At 42.6% G+C, this 26,864-nt stretch overlaps 1 protein-coding gene across 3 annotated transcripts; it reads right to left on the bottom strand.

Annotated features, from left to right (window-relative positions):
• Positions 1 to 501: 501 nt before the first annotated feature.
• pals2a (protein associated with LIN7 2, MAGUK p55 family member a) lies at positions 502 to 21,773 on the bottom strand. 3 transcript variants are annotated; one of them, XM_080768540.1, is made up of 14 exons: positions 21,676 to 21,773; positions 18,997 to 19,099; positions 14,332 to 14,437; positions 13,079 to 13,191; positions 11,818 to 11,970; positions 9,002 to 9,151; positions 8,095 to 8,322; positions 6,653 to 6,784; positions 6,121 to 6,217; positions 5,824 to 5,895; positions 5,415 to 5,576; positions 4,107 to 4,309; positions 1,550 to 1,678; positions 502 to 767 (listed from the first exon to the last, which is right to left on the bottom strand). In XM_080768540.1, exons 3-14 carry the CDS (start codon positions 14,360 to 14,362, stop codon positions 591 to 593), a joined length of 1,647 nt encoding a protein of 548 aa, XP_080624666.1. In that variant the 5' UTR covers positions 14,363 to 14,437; positions 18,997 to 19,099; positions 21,676 to 21,773; the 3' UTR covers positions 502 to 590. The 3 variants fall into 3 exon arrangements, with proteins under 3 accessions (XP_080624666.1, XP_080624668.1, XP_080624667.1); XM_080768542.1 differs by having other exon boundaries at positions 14,332 to 14,447; positions 19,006 to 19,099; XM_080768541.1 differs by having other exon boundaries at positions 14,332 to 14,447; positions 19,006 to 19,099; positions 21,683 to 21,772.
• Positions 21,774 to 26,864: the final 5,091 nt, after the last annotated feature.

The following is a 26,864-nucleotide window of genomic DNA, read 5'->3' as shown; positions in this document are numbered from 1 at the left end:
TATCCAATTCCATACCAAGGAAACATATCATTTAACAGATCGAGGTGTAACTGTTGAAAAACTATTGTACCCTATAGACGTCTGCAAACCAAACTATGGTTTGCATATGGTATGGTATGGTATGAATACAGTCATCTGGAAACATGGAAGACCCAACTGATGTCTGGCCTTTTGTACAGCAGAAAGCTGACTGTGAGCTTGTTTGACCCTGTTAGGTAAACAACCTTTCTACAGATTGGCATTCCCCTTTTAAAGTGACGTGGGTATATGCAACGCCACATTACTTTGCTACGTTTCTCCATAGAGTTGGATGTGATGTTCTCTCCTGCTTGGAGAGAGCGTTGGCCTGTATCAGAGCTACATGGCGTGTGTCCTGTAAAGCAGCTATTCTCACCTCATCCCAGAGACCGTGCACAGTACTGTGGGCTTTTATTATGGCTGTCTAATCAGGGACTCGCTGAGACCTGTGACACCACATTACCCCCCCCCCCCCCCCCCCCGGTTAGAACAGAACAGAGACGCAGCAGCAGCAGACAGGCTGGGTCTCCAGGGTCTGAGCAGAGAAGCAGTGCTGTAATGGAGTCAGGACGTTAGTACACCCAGTTCAGTGGAACCCACTGGGGCTCTACCAACAGCCTCTCCACCGACTCCAGCAGCTTGTCGAAGGCCTTGTCCAGATTGTCATTGATAATGGTCAGGTCAAAGTAGTGGCTGTATGCTCGACGTATCCTGGCGCTCTCGTCCACCGTCTTCTTCAGGTCGTTCTCCTGTTACAGGGAGTGAGAGGGATGAGTCCTTGGATCGGTTCCATGAAGTGCACACACTCGTTAAGACTGTAGCTCTCCATTAAATGAGCCCACACAGGTTATCTTGAAATTGCTTAGTTAGTATACATGCTCACAGCAAAGCAGGAAAAGGCCCTGGACAGTGTCTACACAAGAATGCTACGAAATGGCACTTGGGGTCATGTGTTGTGGACCACATTAGAAACGTGGACCAACAGGTCACAGACATGGTCAGCGAGAGCAGTTGTGTCATGCTCGTAGAACGCAGTACCAGTGGTACCAGTCATTTTTTGACGTGCACGCGCAGGGACGGAACGGAGCGGTGCACGTGCGTGCACACTAGAACGCGCACCCTAGATTCAAGATAAGACGCACCAACCTCGTGTCACCAGACTTTCCAAGACGCACCCAGAAGTACCCAGTGGTCTAGGTTTACTGAATAAAATCACCATGACACCACTGAGCGAGAGAAAGATCAGGCTGGCTGGGTACCCTGCTGGAGTCTCTCATACCCAGCAAATATGCACAATATTATAGTTATATGCAAATTGCAAATATGCAAATTGCAATAATACTAGCTAATTTGCACTATTTTTGTAGATAAAATAATGCAGGAGACAGCTAGGCTAAACCCAGTTAAACACAAAAGCACAGAGAATTAAAAAAATAAACACCACATTTCATAAAAGATAAGTAATATAAAAACAATCAAAAAAGTAGTAATTATATAAAGTCAGGTGTATAAAGGTTTTAAAGAGACTCACGGTGAGCAGCTTGGTGGTGAGTCCAGCGTCCACCACAGCTTGGTGCATGGTTCTCAGCGTGTCCAGTTCAGGAGCAGCGATGAACACCACAAATGGCATAAACTCTGCTGTCTTCAACACTTTCAGAGCCTAGGCAAAAAAACAAACAAGAAATGACAGGATTTTAAACATTTTCAAGAGCCACATTTAAGCACATTTCAAAGAGATGTAATACAGAATACTGTTTGGGTCTACTTTGTAGCTACATCTGAAACTAGAACAAGTGCTCCTCGGGGCACAGGTCTCCACCAAGCCAGGTCAGGTTGTGGCCTCCTGGTTGCGCTAATAATAGTAATAATAAAATGTGAAAAGCGTGCCATTTCTTCATACGCCTTTGATGGCAATTTTTTGGAAACCATGCAAGGCACTAACCTGCTCATTGGGAGTAATTAGGATTTCAGAGCCTTACTCAAGGACACTTCGACACAAACTCAGGGGGGGGCCGGGATCTAGTTACCCACCCTGAGCCACTGCCCCTAAAGTACTTCAACATTTCCAAAGCATTCTGATGAAGAGCTACAAATAACCTTTTTTAACATTTAACATTTAACATTTTTTAAATCTCTCTTTGCAACCAAACTAAACTCATTCTAGGTGAAGGTCACAGTTCAAGCACCATCGTTGGTTTTTGGCTTGAAACCTTCTTGCAATATTTGTAAGCATCAAATCAAAAACCAACACCTCTGTTTAGCTAATATGCTGTAAGCATTATTATTGTTTTGTGTTTACGTCCGGAGACCCCATATCCAGGACTAGGCTTTAGACACGCCTCCTCAGGAGCCTTGGCTCAGATGATCTGAACTCATTTGATTTGGCGTTAGGAACCCGCTGTGACCGCATGGCCTTGCTGATGTTGACCGTTAGGAACCCACTGTGACCGCATGGCCTTGCTGATGTTGACCGTTAGGAACCCGCTGTGACCGCATGGCGTTGCTGATGTTGACCGTTAGGAACCCACTGTGACCGCATGGCGTTGCTGATGTTGACCGTTAGGAACCCGCTGTGACCGCATGGCGTTGCTGATGTTGACCGTTAGGAACCCGCTGTGACCGCATGGCCTTGCTGATGTTGACCGTTAGGAACTCGCTGTGACCGCATGGCCTTACTGATGTTGACCGTTAGGAACCCGCTGTGACCGCATGGCGTTGCTGATGTTGACCGTTAGGAACCCGCTGTGACCGCATGGCCTTACTGATGTTGACCGTTAGGAACCCGCTGTGACCGCATGGCGTTGCTGATGTTGACCGTTAGGAACCCGCTGTGACCGCATGGCCTTACTGATGTTGACCGTTAGGAACCCGCTGTGACCGCATGGCGTTGCTGATGTTGACCGTTAGGAACCCGCTGTGACCGCATGGCGTTGCTGATGTTGACCGTTAGGAACCCACTGTGACCGCATGGCGTTGCTGATGTTGACCGTTAGGAACCCGCTGTGACCGCATGGCGTTGCTGATGTTGACCGTTAGGAACCCGCTGTGACCGCATGGCGTTGCTGATGTTGACCGTTAGGAACCCGCTGTGACCGCATGGCGTTGCTGATGTTGACCGTTAGGAACCCGCTGTGACCGCATGGCGTTGCTGATGTTGACCGTTAGGAACCCACTGTGACCGCATGGCGTTGCTGATGTTGACCGTTAGGAACCCGCTGTGACCGCATGGCGTTGCTGATGTTGACCGTTAGGAACCCGCTGTGACCGCATGGCGTTGCTGATGTTGACCGTTAGGAACCCGCTGTGACCGCATGGCGTTGCTGATGTTGACCGTTAGGAACCCGCTGTGACCGCATGGCGTTGCTGATGTTGACCGTTAGGAACCCGCTGTGACCGCATGGCGTTGCTGATGTTGACCGTTAGGAACCCGCTGTGACCGCATGGCGTTGCTGATGTTGACCGTTAGGAACCCGCTGTGACCGCATGGCGTTGCTGATGTTGACCGTTAGGAACCCACTGTGACCGCATGGCGTTGCTGCCACTACACTAGGGCAGCCCTGCATTATTATTATCTTTTTAAAATAATATTTCTCTTAATTTAGTTACGTATTGTAGCCCCTTGCCACTGCTAACTGCTAAGGGAAGCGCAGACAACAACGTGTTTCCTCCTACACGCGTGACAATCAAGGCTGCTTTCCACCCCACTGAACAACCTGAAGGAGTCGCTAGAGCAGCGGCAGAGATCACCCTCCCGTGAACACGGACGTTAGAACACCCGGCCAGGCCGGATGTAGGACTTGAACACACACGTTCATCCACCGATGGGCGGTGGAAACCATGCAAGGCTCCAACCTGCGCAATGGGAGAAATTAACCGACACTAACTCTGGGGGAGCCCGGTATCGAACTCTACCGGCCACTCTACCCCTGAGCCACTGCTCCCTCAGTGGCCCTGCTATAAGCATTATATAATTGCAGAGATAACACAATCTCTGCAACCATGCCCCAGCATACACGTGTGTGTGTGTGTGTGTGTGTGTGTGTGTGTGTGTGTGTGTGTGTGTGTGTGTGTGCGCGCGAGCATCAAACCTGGGCGTTAACATCCAGGATGCAGGTGCGGCCCGCCTGCACCACCTCGTGGATGGAGTCGATCTTTGTGCCGTAGAGTTTTGCGTCGTACTCTCCGTGCTCCAGGTAGCGGCCGTCCTTGATGTCTCTCTCCATCTCCTCTCGTGTCACAAAACAGTAGTTCTGTCCGTCTCGCTCCTCCTCCCTCGGCGGCCGCGACGTGACTGCACGAAAGAAAGGCGTGGGGGAGGGGGGGGGGTGTGTAAGGAAGGTAACGGTTCCTGACATGATGCTCAACTCAACACGCTAAATTGATTACACTCGAAATGGACCAGAGTGACAGCTGTACTTGGTCTGCTCTCGTTTCCTTCCACGCCAAACCTCTTGACGCGATGAGAGCTTGTAGAGCGGCTATTTCTGGCGAACGTTCCCGCCAGAATAGAGGATAACGTGGTTAATGAATCAGCAGTCTAATTGGACCTGCGGCCGATTCTAAATCCTAACTTACGTTTTCTGAAAAACGTAAAAGATTTATTTAAAAATCACACTTATGTTATCATCATACAGTACATCACAGGCTGCTTCTTTTCACCGGACAGTGAGGAGTTTCAACTGTTCGATTGACAGTAAAAAAAAAAGACGTATACGTTTTATAACAGGTCTACATGGGTTAACCTTAACCAGCAAAACAGGCGTATAGGTTTTACAACACGTCTCCATTGGTTAACCAGCTAAAAAGACGTATAGGTTACAACTAGGGGGGCACAATTATGAAAATATGACCGATATCCGATCCGATCGATTATTTGCAGTGTCATATCTGCCGATACCGATATGGAACTTTTATGGCCGTTATGCGCGATTCCAATATGCTACCGATTATATCGTGCATATCTAGTTACAACACGTCTCCATGGGTTAACCAGCTAAACAGATGTATAGAGTTTACAACACGTCTCCATGGGTTAACCAGCTAAACAGATGTATAGAGTTTACAACACGTCTCCATGGGTTAACCAGCTAAACAGATGTATAGAGTTTACAACACGTCTCCATGGGTTAACCAGCTAAACAGATGTATAGAGTTTACAACACGTCTCCATGGGTTAACCAGCTAAACAGATGTATAGAGTTTACAACACGTCTCCATGGGTTAACCAGCTAAACAGATGTATAGAGTTTACAACACGTCTCCATGGGTTAACCAGCTAAACAGATGTATAGAGTTTACAACATGTCTCCATGGGTTAACCAGCTAAACAGACGTACAGTATAGCGTTTACAACAGGTCTCCATGGGTTAACCAGCTGAAGAGCCATGGTCACTCACATGGGACGGTGGTTGCGTAGCGAAGCGGGTTGACGACGATCAGTCTGTTCTTCAGACTCCGCCTCCCCACGCCCTGGGCACCAATCAGAATCAGCGTTTTCCTCTGAAAGGGCGGCATCCTGGTCACCTCCTCGTAGATCTGCAGCTCGTAGCGATCAAACTCTGGTCACGACCACGCACGCACACATTTCACGCACGCACGCACACACACACACACACACACACACACACACACACACACACAGCAGCAAGTTTAACTCATCTGTCTCAGGCAGGATAACTAAAGTTACAGGTAATTTTATTTCTACAGCACAGGAAGCTCTATATACATTATGAAAGCAGTAAATTATATAAAGAACAGTCATGAAATAATTTAAAACATGTAAAAGGCAGAATAACCAGTACACACCTGCATTCTTTGCAGTCAGGTACATCATTTTTTTCTTCTTTTTCTTTCCAATAAACGTCCCACATAGCATCCCTGGAAGGACACATCATTTTTCCTCATTCAATAACAGGAGAACATCAGATATAAGACTGGAATCAAAGCAGTAAGTAAGTATCAATGTGAGCAAAGTGCATACAAATGAACCACAGGGGGAGAACTAACATCAAATGTTTGCTGGGCATTGTGGGTAACTGAACAGAGATAGGTCAATCTCTCATGATAGTGACGTTCAGTGAATAGGAGTTAAAAGACGTGTACCAGAGGTGTCCCAGTCTCTCCTCACAAATGCCTTCCTCTTCTCCTCCAGGAACTGACTGGGGATCAGACCCGTGTTGCCACCAACAATATTGCTTGCCTACAGGGAAAGCAGAGGTGTGATTATCAAACGTCATTCTGTTTCTAAAGAATAGGATTACATGTTGACTTTTAGCAGTTGACTTAATGCATGCAGCCATTACGTTGTACATAGTTGAGGACAGGTCAACAAAACCAACCATTACTTACCAACACAGAAATAAAAAGGATGAACAAAAACAAGAGTTTAATAACAGCGTTGTTTCCCTCTCCAATCTTAAACCATCGATAGATATGTGTACTGTTGTTAATGGGGGGGGGGGGGGAACAATGTCACCATGTCTAAACCGCACAGGGACTAACATGAGTCATTTCCTCTGTACCATCATGCTTGATTGCTAGTTTGGTACTAACATTTACCGGCGGTGTGGCAGATTTTTGCTCTCCAAATGGAAACCGCTTTGTTGGTGTTCATTTTGGACGTGCATATAATCACCTGCCACCAGTTGGGGTCTTCCTTGTTGACTACTTGAAGGATGTCTCCCTTAGAGAAGGACAGGCCTGCGTCCTTACAGGGGATCAGTTTGTCTGTTGCAGGGTTGTAATTAAAATGGGGCTTCATGTACACCTGCAATTGCAAAAAGATAAAAACAGTGAATGTTACGCCCATTTATCTACGGTATGTTTCCGACTTCAAGGACCACACATTGTCATTGTCCATTCACAACATCAGTCATATATTCAACATAAATCTTGAAAAGGGCTCTCTAAAAATAGCGTTGTTGTTAGAAACTCTTATATTTACGGTACATTTGCTCCTCAGTAAATGCAGTTCAATGCCATTCAGGTTGTGGAAAAACACACATTTTAAAGTTGCTACTGGCAACTCATCCTTGTAAAGAAAGATACATCCGTGCTCACGAATTATTAGTGGTACAACAGTGCAAATTACAAACTTATAGAAGGCTACAAATTAAACATGAGGTGCACACATGTTTTGAGCTCTTCCTCATGCAGAAGATTTACACTTCGATAACAAATCTTTCACTTTACCTGCTGGAAGCAGTTTCTTCGTCAGAACCAATTAAATAAGTGCTGCATTTAAAATTCAATTTGATCTTAACAAGTCTGACTTACTTTTGGGTGGCCCATGTGACAGCCGGGTACAAAACTGCCAATTCAACTCTGCGACTAGCGACACAACAGACCAACTAATAAAAATGGGTCAAAGGTCACTCAGAGACATAAGCCAGCAGCAGGTGCTCTGTGTCAGTCTCCTCTGACAACAAGTTACAGTAAGGAAGGGTCAAGGGGTGTTCCTGAAGGTGGAGGAGGAGGAGGAGGGTGGCCCGGGAGTGTTGGGTGAGAACTACTCACGAGGTTCTCGTACCCCTGCTCCTCACCGCCACGGATAGCCTTCTGAGTTATTAATAGGCCTTCACCAAGCTCAGTTTCAGCGGCCTGGCATTCTGAGTTAGCACCAGGTCAGCAGGCTTGCGCATGACAGGTATGACCCTTTGCACTACTTGAAATGGCACGCATGTACGGTGTTACGCAAGTGTAAACATAAGCACATGAGAGCATATTATACAGTACAAAGCATTTTAATTAGTGGTCGGCCGATTATGTTTTTTCATTGGCTGATGACGATATTTAAAGAGTAGGAAAGGCCGGTGGCCGATATACTGTATAAGCCGATTGTCTTTTTTCTTTTTCTCCTTTTTTTGCATCTTATTAAAAAAAGTTATATAAACAGCATAGTTTTATACTGGCGAAATGACTCAAACAGCTTGGTTTTATACTGCCAAAATGACTCAAAAACGTGATTTTATACTGGTGAAACGATTAAAAAAAACATGATTTTATACTGGTGAAATGATAAAAAAAACATTTTATACTGGTGAAAAGATTCAAACAGCATGGTACTGGTGTCCTCACCTGAGGCGGTGCTGGCGTGTCGCGGTAGCTGGGGAGGACTTTGAGCATTACGCTCCCATTGCAGTCTTTCAGTAGTTCCTGCAGCTCCCGGGGGTCACTGCCCACCTCGCGGCCGTTCACCTCCCTGATCACATCCCCGGGGTGTAGCATGCCCTGCCTGTCGATCATGCTGCCATGAAGGATCCTTGCAATCACCAGCTCACCCTGCTCCACGCGGAACGTCACCCCCTGAGAGAGAGAGTTATGAATACTATAACTATCTCTTTCACTTATTGTGGTTTCATAACTTTTTTTACTGCAAGTTGCAACGTGACACACAGCTCTGTTTTCACATTTCTTTATTCCTTTTAATTGTACATGTCATGGCACATACATTTCTTAGTTTCTTAGTTTTTTCAATAAAGACAATTTAAATGGACTCTCTCCCTCTGGAGACGGAAAGTGAAAGACAGAGAGAAATAAGAAGAGGATAGAGGAGAAAGAGATAAGACAAAAATATAGAGAGCAAGAAGAAAGGGAGGTGGAAAATAACAGAAAAAAGAGAAAGGAAAGAGGTGAGAAAGAGAGAAAAGGTAGAAAGACAAAGAGCCAGAGAGACAGTAACGAAGATGAGAGAACAGAACGAGAGAGAAAGACAGCCAGAGAGAGGACAGAGACAAGAGGAGAGGCCGACATAGCGTGAAAGAGAGAACAACAGAGACTTCTGCCTATGAAACATCAACACCTCATAAATCACAGCAGAGGTGCATTTCATTGAGGTTGATGGAAAACATCACACGCCAGGCAGGCAGTCACATAAACTGTGCAGTGCTGTGCTTGTCAAGTCATTCCCATGCACAGACAGGGGTCTTTAAATTGGCTATAAAACACAGTCAGTAAGTACATATAGTGTCCAGAGTTGCCTTACCAGTGGTTCGCCAGTCTTTTTCTGGATGCCAATCATCCTCACGGCGTCGGCAGGCATGAGCGAGCCGGTCAACGAGGGGACGTTGTTCTCCGCCGTGTTGGGCATCTCGTAGCACTTCAGCGCCACTTTGTCATGAGCTTCTATCAGCGACTGAGGAGACGAGAGGAGAGAGACAGAATGACAGATAAGTAAGACTCTCAAATGTGTACAGATCCACTGACTGACAGGGAGCGGCCACGCAACAACCATTCAACAAACCACTATACGGTACAGTAAAGACATAAATCATTTCCGCAGGTCATCACCGGAGCGCATTCCTTAGGCACACAACTATTTTAAGACAAGAGGTTTATACACACACACACACACACACACACACACACACAATTACACACACACAATCACACACACATAGACATCACAAGAAAACAAAAACAAATCTTATATTCATTCCACAGCAGCCATTTACTCGTAATCAGCATTGCTTTGTGTGACATCACTGACACTGTACATTAGGCATTTACAGATACATGTTGGCTGCCTGCCCCAGAACACCCCAACCCCCGCCACCATAACCCCTCAAAAGGTAGTCTTCCTATTGGTCAATGACAACAATCCCTCCCCCTCAGCCTCTAATTAGCTCAGAGTGAAGGCCGCTGAAAGCAGAGCAACAGGCCCTTAGGGGGGAATGGCTGCAGTGAAGACAGCTCATTACCACACGTTTAGAGTAGCGGAGGAGCTTAGGGAGAGATAAGGGTGATGTCGGGACCTTTGGGGTCGCCACAGCAGCCAAATCCATATGGCCCCCATTAAAACCTATATAAAAAAGATATTTCATTATGCTTTAACCTCTTGAGCCCCATTAAAATTAGGGGGTTTTCATGATTCTGAATCCATTCCAAGCATTAGTTTTGCACAAATTATTTTTGGGCTAATCACAAATGTGATGAGGTCATCACATTTGGGCACATTTGGGCAAGTGACTATGGCCGAATTTAGACCAAGGAGTGTTTTCAGAGGGTCGTATAGTGGCCCGAACTTCTAGTTTATGTAATAGCATATATCATACGGTATATGTAATGTATGTTTGCAACATATACTACAAAAACATTGTAAGAATATACAGTACATCAATGAAATCATTCACAAACTTATAAGACATGGATGTAAACAAGGGTGTGTCTCGTTGTCATTTTGACAAAGTGACTACAAAGCCACAATTTATTAACATTCACCCGTCAGCACTCCCAAGCTATGGGTGCTGGTCTGTATGTAACAATGCACAACAATATGTACACATACAACATTAGCAAACAAAAACTGCACGTGTAAAGATTGCCTTCACATAATGAGTGCGATAACCCCCCTGAAGACAAACAAAGCTTTGTGTAAAATGTCAAAATGGCTGCTCAGTAGGAGACTCTTTGAATCATAGAATCCTAGATACCTCATTCTCATTAGGAGACAGTGGAGCAACCTGCATGTTATGGCCGCCATTTTTGTTGGGGCGGCCAGGGGTTAGAGTGGCCGGATGGTAACCGCAAGGTTGACAGTTCGAACCCGGGGGCTCCCCCAGAGTTAGTGTCGAAGTGTCCTTGAGTAAGACACTGACTGAACCCCTAATTGCTCCCGATGTGCCTTCCATGGTTTCCTCGGTCATCGGTGTATGAATGTGTGTGTGAATGGGTGAATGTAAAGCATAATGATCTATGTAAAGCGCTTTGGATAAAGGCGCTAAGAAAAATGCACCATTTACCATTGATTCCAATATGGTGGAGGCACGGCACGCTGCCCCTCACTTTCCAGATTTCCACTTCCTGATAGCTGGTCTGACGTAGGGCATGTAATTCAGACGACTCCCCAATCACTATGTTCTGATCAGAGTAATATAGCAAGAGAGTGGCGACACTAGCGTTGACTCCCATTGTAACAATGGGAGTCAACGCTAGTAACCCAATCAATGGGATAGTTCCAGTCATAGGAGAAATGTTTGGAACTATATAGCCCATAGGCACCCGCTTTGCGGCGAGATCAAAGCGTGTCGCTACTCTCCTACTCTACACTGATGAAGGTCTGATGACCGAAATGTTTACAATTAAGACACCATTTTTTCATCAGTCGGTTTCCTGTCAATAGTCTCAATGCAGAGTTTAGACACAATTAAGTGTCTTTCTAATTCTAATTTAGCAACATCAAGTGAAACCAGAGGTGGAAAGTAACTATAATTTATATAACAATATGCATTATTATTTATTAAGCTTTCATTAATCATTGTATTATTTGATGGCCTTGCTGCCCTGGCATTTGGCTTTTGTTCCTCCATTCCAGGCCTGCTTGTGACCTTGAGGTGAGAGAGGCTAGTTTAGAGAGAAGGGGGGTGCTGGTTTCATTTTGCCATTGGATAGCAGATGCAACAGACCTCTCAGTTTGCTCTTTATAATGTTGGGCCCCAATGGTGGCGCTACAAGAAAGGCGCTATTCAAAAAATAGCAGATCTACAAGCTCACAGTGCGACACTTTGTGCAGCGTTGTGAGCTTGTACATCTGCTATTTTTGAAAGATCTTGAACTACTGATTTAGAAGGCAGTTGTAGATAGAATCGGCCTCAGGTCTTAATTGTTTAGACGTAGGAATGGAGGAGGAGGGAGTTATGAGAATATAAAGTGACATGGCCTACACAAGAACTACCTAGTGGTCCAGGCACTGGACTAGGCTGGTGATCCCGACAACCTTTGCTGCGTGTCTTCCCCCCATCTCTCTCCCCATTCTATCAATAAAGGTCAAAACCCCCCAAAAAGATCTTAAAAAAGGTTAACCTGGAAATGAGGTTCCTGAAGGATTTTGGTGAGCTCAGTGGCACCAGCGTCCTTTTCTGCCACACTGTTGAGGGATTCCACGATGTCACTTATGAGCTGAAGGTTGTTGTCGCCCACTGCTTTCAGCTGCACATCCTCCAGGCGCTCGTGGGCCTGCTCGCACACACAGTCAAAAACAAACAAACGCACTCTAATTTATGTTTAGAATAAAGTGTCACTCTCACACACACACACACACAGCTGATGTACAAGCTTGGAAACGATTGTGACGATTATGACAAAATAATTGTGATTACCTCAAATTATTGCGATAATTAAAAATAATTGAGATTGTCTCAAAAAAATTGCGATTATCATTAAGAAGTCAGTCTAAACTAGTAAAGGACCCTGGTTTAAATCCACCTTTCTGTCATACAACAGGTCCTTGGACCTTGAGAATGCAGTGACTCCTAACAGCCTCAACAGGGAGGAATTCTGTGACTAACCCAGGGCTCATTTTGTACAGGTGGTAATCAAGTCTGGACAGGGTGAAATAAAAGTAGAATATATGACAGTTCCTGCTTGTTAGAATCAACATAACCCATGGTGAGATTCAACTCTTACGCACAGAGAAAACTAAGAAAACAGAATGTCCTCCTTCAGCCAAACTACAACAGAAGGGTAAATCTCTGGCTCAGCCAGTTATGCAGGTGTTTGCATGTTCAGTTTTCAGCTTACAGCTAGTCCAGTTTAAATGTCACAATAGATGCTGGATATTCATTGGGTACAGTGCCTTAATAATAATTATAATAATTTGATTTGGTTACATTTGGGTGATTCATTCATTTTAATTACGGTTAGGCACAAGTATTATTATGGCTTTGGTGTGGTTAAGGGTTAGGGGTAATGATGGGGAAAGTACCGGTATGTATCATCCTATAACAGGAGAAAAGCAATAAACACCATTTAAAAGGTTTAGACAGAGAGGAAGTGGGACAATTGAATGACAGTGGGAAAAGTGAGACATGCGACATGATGTATTTATTATTTAAGTCAGTTAACCAAACTCAAACATTTGCTTTTCATCTTAAGCAACTTCAACTTTGCCACATCACAGGTTTACATGGTGTGTGACAACAGAGTTTGATGGCTTGGTAATGACATGTTTAAGACTAGCAGTCCAGCTGACATGTACTGTAGAAAGACAGGTGCTTTATAATGGCCCACTTTTGACAGACAGACAGACAGACAGAGAGGACACAGGAGGCAGTATGTGTCCCACCTTGGCGAGAGAGCGGACAATGCGACTCTCCATTATTCCTCTGAGGAAGATGAGGTCGATGTCCTTCGCTCCCGAGGGCAAGTCTTTAAGGTTGTCCAGCACCTGCTGCATGGCTGGAGGTCAAACAACACATCCATTAGGGGGGAGAAAAGACAGTCGACTACCCACAGTGGCCATATGTTCCTGTCAAAGAGCAACACACTGAACCCATATACCTGTTCACTCCAAGCAAGCCACTCTGACTAAAATCATGCCCTCCACCGCTAAATACATAAAAGCTAGTAGTGTCCCTGTTCAGTGTTCAGGGGCAAACATTAAAAAAAAGCAGATCTACAATCTCACAACGCATCACATTGTGAGCTTGATAGATCAGCTATTTTCGGCTAAGATATTTTGGTGCAGTGGGCAGAAGGAAGGAGCTCTGTCTGGGGAACTCGGGTCAACTTGTATACTGGTAGGTTTTAAGTGGTTAAAACATGACCACAAATCTAAGGTTGGAAGAATAGCATGTCACTGTCGTTAATAGGGGGATTAGAAAAGAACATTTGTGTCATTCAATATTTCGACAGAAACAATTAATGTGACCTTAATAAGAGCATGGGCAAAAACAACAACTGGACAGGCCATCAATGGAGCAATTCATGAAGAATGGCACTCATTTCCATAACAGTGCCAACACGCAATCACACAATGAATGGTCCCACTCACAGATCACCACCACAATGACACCGAGAACAAATTAACCACACAACTGAATGAAGACACACAAACTGTCTTACAATGTATGGTTAGGTTGCATACATATTAAGTGATCCTGTTAAGTATTCATGGTTAAGAGCTTAACCATGCTTATTTCACGAATCTTGTTGCACTTAAACTGGTCTCTATAAATATACTGTGTAATTGACTGGGGTCCGCAAGGGCTCTGCCTGGTCTGTTACCTCCCTCTACAACAAATCTCTTCACTGAGAATAGCTATTTTCGCGGAAATGTTCGCCCCAGAATAGACACCCTAGTGTGCAAGTGGTCAACCAGGAATATATACTATATATTTTTTAATTAAATTATTACATAATCCTAAAATGTATAATTCAGATTACGGATCAGATTTTTTGGTAATACATATTATAAATGCAAGCAAGTGCCTTCCATTCACAAACGCGCGCGCACACACACACACACACACACACACACACACACACACACACACACACGCTAAATACATTATATGAAGGGTTGCTGCAAAGACTTACCTGAGTCAGATCTAGCGTTTGCCACAGTCATGTTTCTAGAACTCCCAGCAGGACAGGGAACGTCTCACAACATGCACCGTCTGCTCACTGGCGGACAACAGAGCACCTGGGGAGGGCTGAAGGAAAGACACCGAAAAAAACATGAATAAAGATAACGTTTAACACATTATGTCAAGACCAAATTTCAAAACGTTTGTAGCCTGACAGCAGGTTGGGAGTTTCGATTTGCCTTTGTTGCGTGTCACTCGCAACTCGCCAGCCTACTGTGCTATCTGACACAGATGCTTTCCTGGTTTTAATGGGTTAAAGGTTTGACATTTCTACTGAATTTCTACCATTTTGATTCTGCTGTGTGGAATAAAATAACCAGGCACATACTGTTGGGAGGATGGTGTTTACTACAGTATGTGTATTCTTGGCTTTGTGTTTTTATTGTGTTTTATATTTGATTTGCTCTCGTTTGATTGCTTTCTTGGCTAGGCCCTTGCAAAAGAGATTCCAATCTCAATGGGACTTTACCTGGTTAACACAAAATAAATTAAAATATTATATGCAACGCATTGTGAGCTTGTAGAGCTGCTAAGTTCGTTGCGGTTTGGAGGAAACGACCCAACTCCATGTTTTACATTTAGCATACATCGGTGCTATTGAATACCATTTATGTCTGTCTGTTGGTTAAGAAAATAGTGAACCAATGAAAAGTAGTAAAAATCGCGTGGGAGAAAACCTCCTTAACTCCATTGGGCCCTCAAACTGTCTGCTAAAGCAGCCAACTCCACCTCTCTCCTTCTCATGCAAGTAATTGACAATATATAAAGTCACAATACCAACTTTGATGAGGCAGTATTGCTTTGTTTAAAAAAAACATAAGGTTGTCTTCATTTCCTGAAAATGTTATATTTTTCATTTCCTGAAAAATGAACATTTTGGAGTTGGGTGGTTTCTTCCCGACAGCAGAGATATACCCAATTTAGTGGTCTGAATAAAAGACTACGTTTATTTCCAATGGAAATATCCAAAAAGCGGGGTGGTATTATAATCGGGGACTAGACTATTTGATTTAATGTTCGACAAAGTCTTGAAAAATGGGGTCGTTTCGTCTTATAATCAGAGTCGTCTTATATTCGGCACAATACCAGTATATATATTTTGATATAATTTTCTCAATGCAGATAGGCCTGAAGTGGCCTGTTTTAAAAAACTCTGTCCGTGATGGACCCCTTGTTTATGTTTATATGCAACCTTTGGTCAACCTCACTCAGAGGCTCTGGCTATCACGATGGAATTCTGTGGTAAGCGCGCCTTGCTCACGTTTGGTTTGTTGTGTTTTCATGAAGAAGAGCGCATTGTTGGCAACAACAATTATCTGGTGGCGCTTACCACAGGATTCCAACACAGCCGCTCCAAATCAATCCGATTGAGGTCTACTGGACGTTGCCTGTAAACAAAATGAACGTGTATATCGCCGACCGCCACAAAGGACTGCAGTGCTGAGTGTGAAGTCAGTTGTGTGGCACCAGCATGTGCCACAATTATATACGAAGAAAAATGTTGGGTGAATGATGCCACGCGATTGACGTGTGCCACGTGCGGATCACACAAATGGCAGGCATCACCCACAATAGACTTTATAGTACTCAGTACTAATTTAAAAGTACCAACTGCCATGGTTGGAGGTGACCCCCTGCTCTTCTTATTGAGACATTTTCAGTAGATACTAGATCCTATGGTCAAATAAATTGGTAAAAACACTCACTTACTTTGTGGGGACCCAGGTTTGAATCCCAAGTTGGACATGAAACTTAAGAATTGCAGCATTAAGCCTGATTTACACTTCGACTCGTGGCAGCGAAAAAAGCTGACAACATTACACATCGCAATGTGTTGTCCTCCTCAATATAATATATAAGGTTTTTCCAACACACACTGCCATACAAGAAGCCATCTACAGCAGAGGTGGGCAACTTTGAAGATGGAGAAGGCCACTATAGTTCCACACTCACTCCAGAGGGCCTTTGCATATACTGTCGTATCAAAAATAGCAGATCTACAAGCTCAAAACCTTTGAGTTCCGTGCTTGTAGATCTGCCATTTATGCTAAATTTGAACTTCAAATGCATGTAGTATTATATATTATATTATTATTATATTTTCTTATACTAGTCATTCAGCTACTAATAGAAGTAATTAAAGCGGTCATGTTTGGAATTGTAACATCAATGGAATAAATATATCAATATTCGGATACCGTATTAACCTGCGGGCCACATTAAGTGAAGGTGGGGGCACTAGGGGCCACATGTGGGCCCATGTATGATCTACACTCTACATGTCTACAGCATGATGTGGTTAATGTGGCCCTCGGGTTAATATCAGAATACTGATACATTATTGATTTCAGCCGTTACAATTCCAAACATGCAAACATGACCCGCTTTAATTACTTCAGTCTAAATTAGTAGCTTAATGAGTAGTATTCAAATGTCATTGTCTTATGTCCAATGTATTTAGTTCATAAAGTTAACATAACTATAATTAAAGGCATTTGAAATAAAAAAAAATATATATACTTTTCAGGATTCCAATTAAGAAATAGCAAAAGAAATTCAGAATTTCAATTCAATAATAGCAAAAAATAGCCGATCTACAAGGTCAGAACGTGTTTTGAGCTTGTATATCGGCTAATTTTGAATTAATGAAATAGTGGCCCTTTCCATCGTCAAAGTTGCCCACCCCTAATATACAGGATATAACGGCATTTGTAACTGAAACAACTAAACAACATGACGATAACAACAGTGAGGCTTAATGTGGATCTCAGAGTCTCAGACTTTGTGTGGCCAGTCTATGATGCCAGTCGTCCACAACTGATCTATGACGTACATACTGTCTACACTACAGCAAGGAATTTATTTACAGAAGGAAGGGACGTCGCTGATGTCATGGATACGCCATGACACTTTCATGGACACTTCCATGGGTGGAAAAGCTCGCACAGGAAGTTCCATGATACATGGAATACCGGCTGGACCAGCTCGTGAACAAACATTATTTCTGAACAATTGCGACCTTTGTCATCGGTTCAAGAATATGAAAGACATATCACAGGTTGTTTTCTAATCACTTGCTTTTCGATGTGCACAGTACATAATTTTACTTGAGGATCTAAACAGCGGCAGGTATCGTTTCTGTAGGTATCGTGAGATTTGGCTGCCAGACAGGAAATGGTGGACAGTCTTGCAATACTTGGTACGTTCAGAAACGTACTTTGTGCTCTTTAGATACCTCAATTAAATTACAGTGTACACATCGAAAAGAACACGGAAGACAATAATGTGTTATATGTCTGTTATTTTCCAGAAGCTATTACTTTACAAAGGTCCCAGACAGTCATTCAGAAATATTGTTTGTTCAAGAGCTGGTCACCGGGTTCTCATTGACTCAAACTCCAATGCATTCCACCGAACTTCCGGGTGTAGTTTGGAATTGCATGATAGCGAAAATGATGTCGGTGTCTTTACTCTTTACCTTCTTTTTCATATACCTTGACCTACAGTAGTTAGTTTCAGCTCGATGCTACCACCATTCACTTCCTCATATGTCAACCGTGCCCAGATTTGGACAATCTGAGCCCCATTTGACTTACATTGTCTAAGTGATTAAGAAATAAAACAAGTTGAATATTTTCAAAAATGATATAACATACAGTATGTCAACAAAAATGTTTGGAGTTGTACGTTAGCCTGTCGGGTGTGTGCACAATCAATATACCGGCAAGCGTTTTGTGCAATTAGTTCCAGACAGGCAGGTAGACACAGACAGACAGGCAGACCCTCTTATAGACGGATAGACCTTTTTTACAGCGTATGAGCGTAATAGAAACAAACCAGTATATTTATTCTGTAGGTGTTCATTGAGAGTCCAGCAATTACGAGTCCAGGGCTTACGAACAGAGAGTATGACAAAGAGGCCTATTGATGTACACAGGACGGGCTTTTCCCTACGTCTGGTTAAAGGTTGCTGCAGCTCCACATCGACAGCCTGTACAAACACACTCTCCAAACAAGAAATCTGCCCCGACGAGTCCTTGGTGTGTGGACGGACAAACAGAAGAATAGAGGTGGGCTTTTTCATGGAACGGCAAAATACCAGTTGAAACCTATATAATTTGTTATCCGGAGTCACCCAGGGGTCTATGCTAGGCCCCTCCTTGTCCCTTCGACACCAAATCACATCGCTGAAAATAGCCTATCGAATGTCCTACTACAAGCTCACGATGCGTCCCATGACTATTTTCGGTGAATGTTGCCCCCCAGCATAGGAAAGCAAGGGTTCATGTTGTTAACACACTCATAATCTGGACTGTGTTATTTAACCCTTTAACACCGGGACAGCATCATTTTAGATTTTAGCGTCGGCCATTCAAAGAAAATAGCAGACATACAAGCTCACATTGCATCTCTTCGTGCCGCGCTGCGAGCCTGCGAGCTTGTACATCTGCTATTTTCTTAAACATCCTGACAGTGTGAGAACTACTACCGATTTAAAAAGGCACTTGTAGAATCGGGCTCAGGTCATCATAAAACAGTGCTGTCAATGTCATTACATTATCACCCGAGTAAGGTGAAGAGAGGACAGCAGCCATATATTTATTTATTCTGACACTAAACGTACCTCTGAGTTTTGCTCCGGTCCAGCGCCTCAGTAGGAGCCCACGCGGAGCACCGGGTCTCTATGCAGCACTCATCTGGTGTCCCTCCCTGCAGTGCTGGGTAATCAAAACAGGGTTGTGTAAAAGCTTTGCTTTATGAAATACTTACAGAAAAAAGAAAAGAAAAGTGTGACTCATCTAAAATTGAGTCTGGGAAAAAAAAAAGGGGAAACCCACTTCCTGTCTGTGCAACGTTGTGTGTCATAACAGTTCACTCTAATACTTTAACTGCATGGATCGCTTAGAGAGACTACACACACATTCAGTAGTATTATCATGCAGCCCCCATTCTCATTGGCCAGAGCGATCACGGGATCTGTGTGGGTTTTAAGAGCGATTATCACCAGTGAGGCAGATAAATATAAGCCTACATCAGTTGGCACTGTGTCAACTGAAAAAGGCCAAAAGTGCAAGTGGGAATATGAGGCGGCAAAGTGGGTTGAATTAACCACATGAACCCCAGTGTCCCTATTCTGGGCATGTCATAAAAAAGGAGAACATTCTGTGAAAGCAGGCGAACATTCTGGGACAATGGAAGATCTACAAGCTCACAACACAATGTTGGGAGCTTAGAGATTTGTGCTAAGACAATCAAATGTCTTAATACCTGACTGACACATGGTCAATACCTCACGAAACAGTGATCTGTGTACTGTTCATTTCAAGCAGTCAGTGTATAGACAGGCATTAAACCTCACAAACCGCTTTTTCTTTCACATTTTATAAAAAAATATACATGATGTATTTCTATGTATCTTACTTTTCTTTCCTATCTAGTCACAATTTGGTTTCTCTCTGCCCTGCTGCAAGTTCATCAAGACTAAGCCAAGGTTTTTTAGATTCTATTTTGAGGAGGCGGGGAATAAAAAGACAAAACATGGAAGAAAACAAATCAGAACAGTGTGTTCTGCTTAGTGCTAATACCCTTAATGACAATATACAGTATGATGATTCTAATGCCGTAAAGGTGACAGTGACACAGAAATGAACACAGTCAGCATGTAATTAAATGAAAATATCGAACTTACAACTCTGCCGCTTTTAAATAATTTAATTAGATAAGCTACAAACTCAGTAGTAGTAGTATGGTCAAATATGCTCCAAGGTGGCCAGGCAAACCTCAGACTCAACTCGAAGCCAAACCTGGGAATGAAAGGTTGCTGGTTTGATTGCCGACACCAATGGTGTGGCTGACTGGCTGTACATGTGTGGTGCCAAACAACTCTACTCAAGTGCCAATGAGCAAAGTACTGAACTAAAAGTCTTTGTGGACGTTACACTGCATTTGACCTTTGCTCTGCCACTGACCTTTCTGATGAAATGCATAGAGGACGCTGTATATGCACGTGTGTAGTAGGAGCCAGGAGGGATAATTGTGTTATCCAGCAAAAAATAGTCCATGTAGATCTGCTATTTTTGAAGCATTTATTGATTTCAGAGTGTTCACCTAATGACATACCCAAAATAGTGGGTTTTCAAATTGAGCAGTATTGTGAGAAATATGACAAATTTGAAATATTTGTTAAACATTTCAACACATCTTGTATTACCCTGCAGGCCCAGGGTGTGTGAACATTTGAACAATATAGATTTAAAATACACAGGGTTTTTACCCTTAAGCACTTTTGTTTTCTGTTCTGTTTAAGTGGGGATTGGAAATAAGCTGGGGGGAGGGGTAATATTCAAGCAAATGAATAGCCAAAATCAACTCATTGACAGCTGTAAAAAGCTTAGACAATCCAACATGATGAGAACAAGTCCTGGAAACAAACCAAACCTGGCAGGGGCAGTGGTGTCCTTGCAGTGTTGCACAAAGGGGCCTGAAGCCCGCCAGTACATCAGTGCAATTATAAAATCAGACAAACAAAGCCGAAACGTGACTACACATGCATTCCTCCTCCTACTGCCTGTAGTAAATAACCGCCGAGAGCCTCAAAGCTTGGCAAGCAAAGCCTTCATCCACCAACGTGCTACACGTTTGCTTGCACTGTAGTAGAAAGACACGTGGATCCACTTTCACTTTGTGAGTGACCCACTTGTTAACACGAGAATCTCCTCCTGATCTACGGTAATATTCTACTAGCTCGTTTTAGCTAGCAAATTAGCTTTAAATTCTGTAATTAAAGCAGGAGGCGAGCTGACTGGAACACACCATGAAAACAGCTCGGTTTAAACCACAGCATCAAGCTGTCAGTCCTATCTGTCTGTCTGTACATGCACCCCAACATTAGTATCATTAAACGTTGTCGTTAGATTGCCTGGTGATCCTCATATGCTAACTACCCCATGCGCGTTCATTTTCGCTAGCTTTCTTTTTTTAGCGCGAATGCTAGCGTCCGCCAACCAGTACTGCTGCCAGTAGTGTAATAACGCTGTAGTACTGTAGAACCATTGTCCCGATGGTACCATAACACCAGCAATACTGTAATATCAATGGCAATTGATACCGAAGCCCCCTACACACTCCACCACAGCTTCATGTGGGACTCAGTGGGAGATAGGTGGCTAACATTAGCAGAAGGAGCCGAATTAATCCCAGGCGTATTAGTAATATATTAAATTATTACATCCACATTACATGACACAGCAGCAGCGAGTCTGGCGGTGTTAATTTGAATGATATATAAACTCACTTTTTACCGTTCAGTTTCCCCTCACTGGCTTAGTCAGTATGTTATCTTCTTCCATACATTTTCGAAGAACTCCAGGCGTGGGTCATTTCATGTCTCCACTCCACTAGAATAAAGGTACTATAGTACCAACTAAGGGAGGATAGGTTGGTACTGTGACGCCCACGGCTGCCTACCAGTAATTACTCAAGGGAAATAAAGTACCTTATGCATGTCGTCTCTGACTGACTGACACATCTGACTGAGACAGGATGATGTATCGCTTCATACATTACACTGTGTGTGTGTGTGTGTGTGTGTGTGTGTGTGTGTGTGTGTGTGTGTGTGTGTGCGCGCGCGCGCGTGTGTGCGTGTGCGTGTGTGTGTGTTGTGTGTCTCCAGTAAACTGAACTGAAAAAATTACTCTTAAACACAACCTGTTGAGCGCTGCATGTGTACATCGATTAAAAACTATAGCATAAATAATTAAAACTGTACCACATTGTGAAAGCTATGACTGGCTGCCATAATACAGCAAATCAGTTTGACATTAATGCCCCATTTTATGCTATGATATAATGGTGATGAATTTAATAGTGCAGGACCACAATGGAAACAAGTTCCCAGGACGTTTTTGCATTATCCTTTTAGCCTTAAAGGACCACTTTACCACTTTTCAACCTATCTTCATATAATATAGGTCCTCACTAATAATCATGATAAAATGGCACGATTTTTTCCTACTCAGTCCGTGTCTCATAGGAGGGCTGTGGGCAGTTTAGAAACAGTCTTCCAGTGACATCATCATTAGGCAGATTATTTTTTAAACAAGATTATTTTACAAAAATGTTTAGATTTTCATTATCGTGAGAACGATGGCTTCCATTTTCACATTGCAACTTTTCAGGACTAGAAAGCCTGCAGTTTCTATTAGCTTGTATTCCCCATCGATGATGTCACTGGAAGACCGTTTCTGAACTGCCCACAGCCCTCCTATGAGACACAGACTGAGTAGAAAGAAATTGCGCCAATTTTTCATGATTATTAGCGAGGACATAATTATATGAAGATAGGTTGAAAAGTGGTGAAGTGGTCCTTTAATGTCTGACTGACGTACCATTTGCCATTGATATGTTTGATGAAGTATTCAATGAATCCCCTCTCATATCATGTCTCACTACTGTAGGTGCAGATTGATGATTTTGGACAAGGTGACACTGAAAGACAGACACTAGCCAGCATTGCCATGTCTGCTTATTAGCTTACCGTATTATAGGCGGCAGCCTTGGGATTGTTTTTCTGTAAAGTTGCTTATATTGGTAATTGCGTTTTTTTCCCACCCTTTTCCCCAAAATGTATATGAAAATAGCTCACAACGTGTTGCAGATCAGCTATTTATTTCAAATAGCCGATGTATGTGTGCTTACAGTACATGTATTAAGTTGGTTCTTTTAGGCTTGTTTTCGTAGACCCGGTTGCTTTTTCTCCTGCAAAACCCGGCAACACTGACACTCTGGCATGTTCATTTCTGGAATAAACGTGGTAATATTCAACACAATGCATTTTGTGCTCTCTGGACATGAATAGCTGACCTACTTGAGTTGAGATGACCTACATGTTCGGACAAGCCTGCTCCCCACTAGAGGGAAGCATTATTCCACCTAATAAAAAGAGAACAGCGCATTTCAGTAATATGGATCATTACATTATGTGATAGTAATAATATATCCCTATGTATCAACTGACAAGAGCACAATTCTTACTTCTAGTTTTAATGTCTCTTTTTTATTTTATGTTTTAATTATGTTGTATAGTTTAATCTGTTCTGTTGTATTTCAGTGCATTTTTTGTAAAGCACTTTTGTGAATCCTTTTTTTAATGAATACACTACATAAGCTGACAACATGTTCTAATGTAGTATGGCAAGTATCAAAACATTTGCACGCATAAAAATGTTTTAACTGCGACAATGGTAAAGACAGCAAAGCGATTTCAATTAAGAGTTTATTATATGCAACTTATTGATTTCATTTCAGGAAGCAGACGATTCGTTGTAAGTATTCACATTCTGTTCCAACAGCATATTCGTAGCCCATCATACCTACAATATAAGTAAAACACAATTGAAACATTTAAAGTGCTCTTGAATTTGTAAGTGATTATAGAGGCTGTGTGCGTGAAATCATTGTACCCGGAAGTTATGCGGGACGGCCTACTGAGTAGCAAAAAAACAATAGAACCGAAAGGTCTGATTGTATTAACCCATTCTGACCTGAGATCAGATTCATACCAGGTTTCCACTGGACACACACTGGTCTGATGAACCCATTCTGACCTGAGATCAGATTCTAAAAACGTCAGTCGTTCTTCGATTTTTCAAAAATAGCAGACCTACAAGCTCGTATCGCGCCACTCGGTGGCGCGATATGAGCTTGTAGATCTGCTATTTTTCAATAGCTAAAGCATAACATGATGCTAACACCAAAATGGGTGCCAGGTCAGAATGGGTTAAACAACATATGGAAAGTTTGAATTATCCATTCTTTCTTTCTATCTGCAATAGACATGTTATGAGCAACTTTCTGTCAAAGTCTTTTAAGTGTCAGAGTTCAGGAAGCGCTCGTTTTCAATATCGCAAAGTCCTGCTGCCTCTTGCATTATGTGCAATTGAGAAACAGGTGGTATGAAGGACTGCTGAGTGATTTCCAACAAGTGCTTTCAAACTCCAAAGACCCATACTGCCCAAAAAAATATTGGTGCCCCACCTGAAAATGTATTTTCTGTATACTAAAGGACTAGAGAGATGTGGAGTCCCTTGTTACTTAACACTATCACAGCACCTTTATAGGCCATCAATCCAAGTTAAAAAGGGGGGTGACCCAAAAGAAATTGCAATAGTAATCATTTAAAGTTTTTTATATCCTTAGGGTCATCCAAATAACATTAAACATTGTAAATGAAAAAATTAGTGCATCATGGTAAATTCAGGTGTTAAACGTTGGGTACCAATACCTATATAAGCTATACCAACCTATATAAAGCAAAATCTTCAAATGTTATGCTTTAAAGCTGCTATAAGCAATACAATGTCATTTTAATGACAGCCAGCAATGGGTAGAACGCTCCCCCCAAAAAAGTAGTCTCTGTGACACATCTAGGGGCCGCAATCTGCATTCAAAAATGTTCCTAGCTGTTCCTCAAAACCCAGTCACAATGACTAACCAATCAGAAAGCAGACAAGGCAACTCGACCAATGACAAAGCTTTTAGGAAAATCTTTGAATGCATATTGCGGCCCCTAGATGTGTCACAGAGACAATTTTTCTCTGTGTGAGTGTTCTGCCCATTGCTGGCTGTTTGAATGAAAAAAACAAACAAACATATTATTGCTTATAGCAGCTTAAAGTACATGTGATGTGAACGATTACTTGCAATTTATTTTGATTCAAACCTTTGATTGACTGGCCTATTAACAAAAGCCTACATAAAAAAAGTAGGAAAAAAGCAGTTCCTGAAAAAACTGTAGGCTGAAAGCAGGGCTAAAGCATTAGCAATGAATTTGTATATTTAACCATAGTTGCATTGATTAGTTCCTGGCTTCCTCTCTCTCTCTCTCCTCCTACCGTCTTGAGGAAGGACATTGAGAACGTACAGAAATAAAACTAAACAAAGCTAAACTACAAAAAGGAGGAGGAAAGACACAAGGAGTTCATAATAAGCTTATAGCCTAAAAAATGGCCTGAGAAGTAGACACATTGTCTGTAGTACCTACCCGACAAATATGGATCCTGGAATCCTCTCTGTGTTCTCACTCGCCAACGGGTCTGAGAATACAGTATCAGGAGTAGGACTGGATCTTTTTCCATACCTGTGTAATGAAAAGATAATATGTACTGTAGTTTCTTCTTTGCATGGAAGTTAACATAACACATTGTATAAACTTAAGTAATCTTCCTGAACCTGGAGTCGCCTGTACAGTATAATTGTACTTTATTCACCAATTTGGTACTCGTGCAACAAACTGGATTTAACTTGACATGCATTAATTAACAACGGTCCGACACTTACTGATGTAGTTAAAGTACTCACCTCAGTCGTGTGATGAGGTTGATGTACTGCCTGAAAGCAGAGTAATATTTGGCTATTTCTTCTGGTGCTGCATCGTGTGCTGGACTGGAAGGCTTGAATGGATATGTGTCAACGACAGAGAGCACCAGCAAGCAGAGAGCCACAATAGCCCTCCCAGCATTCGAATGCACCCTGTACCACATTACGATGTCAAACAAGAACAAAAAGATCAAGCAAAATTACATTCTTGATACGTACTCACTCATTCTAGATTAACAAATAACAAATATTTTTCAACTTACATAATCTTTTGAATGCCGTTTAGCTGGATTGATACTCGCTGTTCTATGAACCTTTTTGTCAGATGCCAGTACTGCCCCTGGTTTATATGGGGGTGGTGTGTGTGTGTCACATCTTGTCATCAAGTCTTGTAACCTGTGGAATGGGTTCCTGTGCAGTCCTCTTAGATGTCATTCAAGGAAAAGGAAATTACTTTACTGTAAACTTCATAAACTGAAAATGATTGTAGCACATGAAAAGAATGTATTAGATCGTTCGTCATGGCTTCACAATGTTGCATCAAAAAAGTGATGAACCATGACTCTTTGGAGGGGGATTCATGTTATGCATTTCTAAATATCAAGCAAAACAGAATCAACCGCTTTCACTATAATATACGACTACTCTGATAAATGTGATCATGTTTTTTCCGACAATGGGCTACTATGTGATCATGTTTTTTCCGACAATGGGCTACTAATGTACTGCAACATATGCACTTGGACTGAAACATTATGAGGCAAGACAAAAACAATATTTGTTCCAAAATACCACTAACACCAATCCAGCATTTTTATTGTCTTTTTAAATATAAATATATTTCAATAGGAGCCCCATTACAGTGACTGCCACATTAAAAAGTTAATCCTCTGTGTTAAGTGACAGAGTAGAATGACTGACATGCTTGACATTTTGTCTTACTCTTAAGGTTTACAATCTTAATCTTAATCAATTTTGTGACAAAAGGGCTAGCCGTGTCTGGACTCTGGAGCACAAATTGTTTTAACCTCCAATTCCACTTCCACTCGAAAAATAAGTGATGGTAACCACTTTCTTCAGAAGAGAGAATTCAGACAAATTTGACAA

This window comes from Protomyctophum bolini (assembly GCF_963924005.1).
Source record: "Protomyctophum bolini genome assembly, chromosome: 7".
NCBI lineage: Eukaryota > Metazoa > Chordata > Actinopteri > Myctophiformes > Myctophidae > Protomyctophum > Protomyctophum bolini.
Note: the sequence above shows the minus strand (reverse complement) of the source record. Positions and strands in the feature narration are given on the sequence as shown.